This window comes from Toxoplasma gondii, chromosome IX (genome assembly GCF_000006565.2).
Source record: "Toxoplasma gondii ME49 chromosome IX, whole genome shotgun sequence".
NCBI classification, from domain to species: Eukaryota; Apicomplexa; class Conoidasida; order Eucoccidiorida; family Sarcocystidae; genus Toxoplasma; species Toxoplasma gondii.
The window spans coordinates 1,864,367-1,871,996 of NC_031477.1; the positions used below are offsets into that span (position 1 = coordinate 1,864,367).

A 7,630-nucleotide genomic window follows, 5' to 3' on the forward strand; every position below is an offset into this window, starting at 1 on the left:
TCGTCTGGAGGTAAAGCTGGAAAGAGGTATGCCTGGTACGAATGCATCTGACAGGATAATCATCCTATACAGGAGACCGCAGGCTTACATACCACTGTAGGCTTGGATGGATAGAGTGATAAGCAGTATATACACGAATCGATTCTGAGAAAAGCTAGCCAAATGTGCGCACACCAAATGCATGCGTCAGCAACAGGGCAGAAGTGCGCTTGCTTACGAGGATATGTCGGTAGGCGGAGTGACGCCCACAGGTATGCAGATTTCAACAAGTGAACAGGCAGACAGTTTCTGTTACATCAAATATATCAAAAAGGGCAATGGACTAGCGTCAGGAAACGTTCCTTGATCACTTGTGCACCAGGGGGCAACGTGAAAGTAAAGTCTTCTAAAGCAGCTTTAGAACCGCGGGCGCCTGAATGCAGCTTGGCCTTTCCATGGTCTACTGACGGATTTCTCACTATTATGCCACACCTAGATTCTTCTTAAAATAGCAATGTACTATGATTCATATGCTTGGTTTTATGGTGCAGCACCATAAAGATTTGGTGACGTCTATGGGGTCCTATCTTTAAATCGGAGCACACGTTATTTCTAAAGGAAACAGTGAGTCTTAGCAGCTCTTTCAACTCATAGCGTGCAGCGACCATACGCACAATTGAAAACGAACAATACCACCAATTGTGACACTTTTATAAGTGTACACTCGAGACTCTAGCTCACTTGGGTTTTTCGGCATCGGCTATGTTCAGAGCGTAATGTGTGGATCTCTGTCACCATTAGATTTGAGTTTTACAGTTAGTAACTTAACATGATGGTCATGAAGAGCACAAGAGAACTTGGATCCGGTAGACAAAGACCTTCAAGGTCCCACACGTAACATCATCGAACCTGGGCGTATGTGCCTGAATGCAGTAGATTTCTGCTTTTTTATTTCCACTTAAACTGTATGAGTTTGATTTGATTCCCATTTTCGACATCAGTGCTCCGCGCTGAGTCGACAGTGCTGCCCCGATTCGGAACTGGGGTTCAGGACAACTGCCGCTGTCTTAGTGCCTCCTCACGCTCTGAGAGATTTGTGTCTGATCTTCGTTTAGAAACGCCTTTCATCGCCACTTTTCTTCGGGAAAACCACGATGTGAGACATCGCTACACATCTACATCAGCTGCGTCGTAAAACATCACAAAGAAACCTAAATACACCACCACAAAGCCGTTATCACCAATACAGCGACTCTAAATATTCCGCACAGTCCACCAGTAGGAAGGAGACTCCCAAAGCGACTCTCATGGTCTTCCTCAGTGGTTTGTGCATAGAAAAAAACACGCTAGAAACAAGAACCCCTTCAGGACGAAAGATATAATCTCGATTCCCATCCAGGATGTTTTTCCGGACCTCAGACAAAGGCGTAGCTGCTGTGGCGGCTTTGCCGTTGCATGTTGTCACCGTTTCTTGCCAAAATAGAGGACTTTCCTGGATGCGGACAGACGCTCAGCTTCTGTGTCGGCATCAAGATTCCATGCTGTGATCGTTTCTTGTCAATTCAAGGTCCGATCTGCCGCTCTCGTTTCCAGAGTCACACGCCCGCATCTCGCTGCGCGCAGACAAAGACTCTCGCGTGCGAGCGTTGACGATTAGAAGGTGCGTTCCGTCGAAAAAGGATTCACAACGGGCAACAATTTGACGACTTTTTTTGATCGCGCTTCACACTATGTTTCCTCTATGTTTTTTCATTAAAATCCTGCCGCAAAAGCACAAGCGACAGCGTACCTAGCCGAACGCTGTTCCTGTTGGGAGGCTCGCTGAGGCTGTCGGTCCACGATTTTCCTTTGTAACCGCGGATTCTTGTGTCATTTTGAGGCCATTCTCGATTTAAACACAGTTCAAATTGTCGTTCGTTCTGTGTGTTCGATTCGTCGTCCGTGCATCGTGACGCCTGAGCTCCCTTTTCCCCTTCTGTCTCCAATCCCGAAGAGCGGTCTCTGGCAAGCCGCGCATACCGCCGTCCACTTTGCACATGCCGCCTTGTCAAGACTTTTGAGTCGATGCTCAGACTGCCGCTTGTCAGCGACCCGAATCTCCGATTTCCTCTCCCTTTTCTGGTTGTTTAGAAGTTCGTTTCCTCGCTCCTTCTAGAAACATATGCTGTTTTCTGGCTTTCTGCGTCGACCCTGCCACTTGGTGGGTTTCTCGCGTCCCTTTTTGCCGCTGTATACAAGGTCGTCGAGTGTCTTCGACGATCCCACTCAAAACCTCACACCTCTTTTCTCTCGGATTTTCGCCGCGCCAGTCTGGAAGGGAACCCGTTATCGTTTGACTCCATCAAATCTTCGCTTTACGTTCGACACTCTGCGTCTATGCATCTAGAAGCTTTTTCGCTGCTGCAAAGTGTGCGTTCTTGTCGTTCGCGGATCTGCGAACGGCACTTCCGTGCTATAGCTCCTGTGCCCGATACCGCCCCGCGCCGTGTGTAGAATTTGTGTGACGCAAGTTGCTTTGTTACGTCCACTTTGCTCACCCTGGCTGTTTCAAGGGCAACTCTCGCCTGTGCTCGGGATGTGAGGTGTCGCCGCTTCGTTGAAAACGAAAAATGGAGGCGGCTCTCCACTGGAAGGCACCCCGACTGCTGGTTTCTCTTTCTCTGCCCCTTCGCCGCCGTCCACCACTTCCATGACACACGCTTCACCCGCCATTCGTAGGTGAGGCCAGAAACAACTCTGGAGTTCCTGTGTCTGACGAGGAGAGGTATCGGCGGGCGGCGGAGCGACCAGGCGGAGAGTCCTTCGAAAGCCGCCCAGCAGGCAAAGAGCGTCAGACGCGTCCGCGTCTCCGTCTGCGAGAATGGCGGATCCGCCAACGCGAAGGAAGGGCCGGAGCGCCCACGACTGGGAAGAGAGTCTCACGAGCGACGAGGAGAGGGGAGACGCAGACGCAGACGAGGCAGGCCCCCGGAGGCGCGAGAAGCGAAAAGTGATTAGCCGAGACGCTTCAGGATTGCGCAGTGAACTCTGGTGGACTACCGGATTTGGCCGACCCCACGAGGAAATTCGTGGACGGGTGGCTATTCACGAGCGACAGGACGCCGCTGACAGATCCCCATGGCTGCTCGTTCAACTCTCGCGGCTAGTCGCCCGCCCCTCCGCTCTCCTGGGTGTGCAGGACGCGCTCGATGCTCAACTCGCTGCACTCTACGACCTTCAGCTCTCGCGCATCGAGGCAGAGATCGGTAGGCGACACCCGCCAGGAGACGTCGAAGCGAGAGAGCGGGAGAAGCCGGGGAAAAAGCGTGATGCAGGAGGCAGAGACTCTTGCCAGTGCTCGTCGCCGTCGCGGACACTCCCTGGCCAGCCGCGCCCGGGGAACGCCACCGCTGGGTCGCCCGGCATCGCTTCAGACGCTTTGTCCAAAGACCATCGAAAGGCGCAGGACGGCTCTCCGAGCACCGAGAGGCGAGACAGTGCCCCCCCTCCCGATCTCACGTTCCTGTCAAGCCAAGTCGACTTGCCGTGGATGTGGAAACTGGCCAAATCCCCATGGGACTTCGCAGCGCTTCCCGACGAGGCTCTCGCGTTCATGCACTCGACGGCTCAGCGCGCGGCGCGTTTCCCCCCGTTTGCGGAGGCGTGGAACTTGTGTCTCCGCGCGACGCTCCACCTTCGCATTCGTGAAGACTCTCCAGATCTGAGCTCGCCGCGCAGGCACTTTGCGTGCTCCTTCGCGTCGCCCGGCCTCCAGGGCTGCTCGAAGCCTCTTGAACTCCACCACGCGTTCTTTCCAAGAGAAGGCGAGCACGGACTCTCCTTCTTCGGTGTCCGTACCCTCGCGGATCCGGCGAAAACTGGCAGGCAGTCTGTGTCTCGGATGGCGTCCGAGCAGGGTGGCTCACAGTTCTTGTCGGCTGGTCACGAAGCGCGCTTTGCCCGTGGATGCGTGGGTGTAGAGGCCAACGCGGGAGGCAGTGTCTGCGAGTCTGTGATCTCCATCCCAGGCATGCGCACGCGTCTCCTCCGAGTTCAATCCTCGCTGCTTCGTGCAGCCGCTAGCCTCAGGAGCAGCAGTCGAGACCAGGTTTCTTTCCTGGATGCGCCGGAGTTGTGCGGTCCCTCGGAGGACGCGGACGCGTTTGAGGAAGACTCGGAGTCTGACGACTCCAGCAGAACCTCGGTCGCTTCCCGAGACGGATTCCACTCGGGCGTGGACGCAGGGAACTCTGCTGAGTCGATCGACGGCCCGATCGCGATTCCGTGTCAATTTGCGCCGCTGCTCTTGCGCCCAACCGCGTACGTACCTGAATCGAGTCTCGTGCCGGCGTTGCGAGTCGCCCGGGTGGTTTCTACCAATGCGGAGACTGCTTCTTCCTCGCGAGAGAGGAACTGGATGGCGGCCTTCCCGAATCCCCCAGGGTACGAACTGGTGCTCGTTCTGAATCTGTATGCATCCTGCGTCGCGCAGTTGCCAGAGAGGCTCAGCGGGGAGGAGGTTCCGCTACCCGTCCACGTCGCATGCACGGTCGTTCCTCTGAGTCGGCGAGAGGAGGGGGATCGAGAGGTCCTGCCCTTCTGCGAAGCTCTCAGAGTTCCCTTCGACCTCCCCGTCTTCCTGCACCTCCGGCGCCTCGAGTTCGTTCGCTGCCGCTCTGAAGGGACGCTGGGCTTCAAGATCTGCAGGGCTGTCGCTCACAGTGCGGGAGGCAAGAGAAAAGAAAACGCAGAAGACGTCCATGAGTCTGGAGGTGGGGAACCGGGACCCTCGGTCGACGCGTACTGTGACGGGGGATTTGTGGGCGGGTGTCTGATGTCAGGCCGAGGTGCCGCGCCGCGGTTTGCCCTCGACGGCGGACGAGTCGTCGACTGGGGCGACAGAGAAGGGAAGGAGAAAGTCGCCGAGTCAAAACAGGGATTCGGCCCAATGCCACCCTTCCCACCTGGCATGGTCGACGAGGCCGGCCGCTTGAAAAAGGCCAAGGAAACGGGAAGAGAAGAGGACGACCTCGGCGGCGACGAGAAGAAGCAGGACAGGGGGGAGACGAAGGGGAGTTCAGCGGCGTTGGACTCGAAGAAGGCGAAGAGTGTACGGAGAGAGAAGGAGAGGAAACGCCGGAAGAAGCGCGTGCAACAGCTCCGGAAACTCCTTAAAGAAAAACTCGGCGAAGACGCCTTCGACCTCTTCGAAAGCAACTTCGAGGCGTCGTCACACGACGGCAGCAGCTCTGAAGACACCTCGCGACACCTTGGAAGAAGAGGGCGCAACAGAGTCTCGGATTCTTCGTCTCCACGATCACCTTCAGACGCGATGTTCGGCGACACAGATTCAGAGGCTATTGGCTTCCCTTGGCTGGGCCGCGAAGGCCACAGAGACCGAGCGCCGTGGAGCGAGGCTGGTCGGAGACAGTCGGGGTCTCACGGTGAGAGGCAAAAGTTCGAGAAATCCGAAAGAGACATCGAGCCTTCGACGGACGTCGATGACGTCAGTGGGCGGGAAAGCCGCACGGACGCCTCACCGACCGATCCGTCGCAGCTTTTCGATTTCGACGGAGTCGACGGTTCGCGCCTGGTCTCTACGCGCGACATCAGTCCGAGCTGTTCTTCTCCCCGCGTCGACAAGGCTCAGACGGCCGAGGAGCAAAGACAGGCGGAAAACCAACGACGTCTCGAGCCGCTCATTCTCTCCGTTGAAAGCTTTATAGATGAACACGGACGCCTTGTTTTCTCTCGGGGGAAGACGGGGAGACAGAAGGACGTCGGGGGAAGCGAATCAGCTGGGGGTCCGAGGCGGCAGGAGCAAGCGAGTGGGCGAGACACCGTGTCATCCAGGGCGCCTGCTTCGGCGACAGAATCGGGAAGTCAGAAGGCCAGGCGGCTGCTGGCGGCAACAGCGAGCGACAGGGAGATCGGGAGACTGGGCCTCCCGCAGAAGAAGAAGCCTCCAGGCTACGAGACCGCCCAGACACGCCTTTGCATGCAACTTGAGCAGCTTGCTCGGGGCTTCGCGGCTTCGGAGCGAGACGTGAGCGACCTTCGACCTCAGGCGCGAAGCGGAACCAAACTGACAAAAGGGGAGAAGCGATGCGTTGACATGGGCGAGAACGAGGGAGACAGGCAGGAAAGCATTCGCCTGCCCCTGTCCTCCAACCTCCCTCTCCTGGAAGTCGAGTGGAAGGGCATCCGAAGGAGGGTGGGGAAGAAGGCGACGGAGGCCAGCGAGGACGCATACGGAGGAGACTTTGACGGGGAAGAACGCGACGTACACCGCAACCGGTTTCTCGCGCCACTCTACCTCGAAGGACAGTCATGGGAGGAACAGCAGAGACTGCTCGACTGTCTGGAGAAGAGAAACTCGAAGGAACGCCGATGGGTCCAAGCCGCTAGCCAACGCCTGGCTGCCGGGCTGGAAGAGAAACGAGGAGAAGAAAGAGAGAAACACAGAGAGAAGGGAAAGAGAGAAGAAAGAGAAGAGAGAGAAAAGAGAAGAATTGACCAGAGGGAGGAAGGAGAGAGAGGGCACAGGCAAGAGAAACCTGTAGGGGTACGCGAGAGGGGAGAGAAACGAGAGAAACAGCGAGAGAAAGGAGAGAAATATCCAGAGAAAGAGACACCTATAGAGACAAGAGAGAGAGAACACAAACGGGAGGAACTGAGGAAAGTCGAAATCAGGATGCAGAGACACAGACCGACTTCTCCACTTCCGCGGCTCACTCGCGTTTCTCTTCGACCTCACCCAGACAGTGTTCGGGCGGTCGACAAGACAAAGTAGCTCACCACCGTTCCTTTGTCAATGCAGTTTTTAGGAGAAGTAGGCTTTTTCGATTCGTCTCATCGAGGACTGTGTGTTACGAAGGGATCAGGCAAAGTCCGGGGCTTCTCTGTTTTCGCTGTCTCTACGTTTCTCCCGTGTGTCTGCCTCCACTGGTCCAGACCTGCCATCGGAAAATGCGTAATCTTGGCTTTTTGCTTCGCGCTTCTGTGCTTCTCTCTGTCTCTTCTCTGCGACAGAACGGGGCTCCTCTGTGCTGCCTGGTCTGCTCGCTTTGCTTCTTATCCGGTCGCTCCCTCTTGGTGCAATGCTTTCTCGTCTGTGCGTTCACCGGAGTTTCTGGCCGACAGAAACGAGACACTGGCGGCGAGAGATGGCACCAAGAATCTGCCAATAATATATTTTCGCTTCTCTGCACGCGTCCCCGACGCGAGGGGCGCCTGCGAAAAATCGGTTTCTATTCGGACAGCACTTGGTCCACGGCCCACGATGCAGGCTGTAGAAGCGAGATGCAGGAGACTCGCATTTGTTCAAAAAGCGAGAACGCGTTTCTGGAGCGACCAGAATTGTGTGGAGCTACGCAGATCCATGAGAAGACACGAGTCAGGTGATGCACAGCTCCGAAACTCTGCAACGGGTGTCAGACCGCCCAGACAAAGCAAAGACACACATGCAAAAGGGTGAAAAACTAGGAATCCGCAACTCGTTTGAGTGCTGGTGCTCGTTGGGAAACACTCCCAAGAATTCGAGTGTCTCACCATCATGGCGTTTTCGGAATTATGCGCTAGCGTTTCGTCTGCATTCGGTTTTCTCTCGAAGAACTCAAGGAAAAGCTGAGTTCTGGACTTGACAAGCCAAAGGAAACTGCTCCAGGAAGAC

At 55.9% G+C, this 7,630-nt stretch overlaps 1 protein-coding gene across 1 annotated transcript; it reads left to right on the top strand.

Moving 5' to 3' along the window:
- The first annotated feature begins 1,618 nt into the window (after nucleotides 1-1,618).
- On the top strand, nucleotides 1,619-7,546 carry TGME49_264980 (hypothetical protein). Its single transcript, XM_002368586.2, has one exon. It carries the CDS (start codon nucleotides 2,840-2,842, stop codon nucleotides 6,749-6,751), a length of 3,912 nt encoding a protein of 1,303 aa, XP_002368627.1. The 5' UTR covers nucleotides 1,619-2,839; the 3' UTR covers nucleotides 6,752-7,546.
- Nucleotides 7,547-7,630: the final 84 nt, after the last annotated feature.

What these genes read in the sequence shown, in the direction of transcription:
- TGME49_264980 (XM_002368586.2), top strand. Translation starts at nt 2,840, where the DNA reads ATGGCGGATCCGCCAACGCGAAGGAAGGGCCGGAGCGCCCACGACTGG.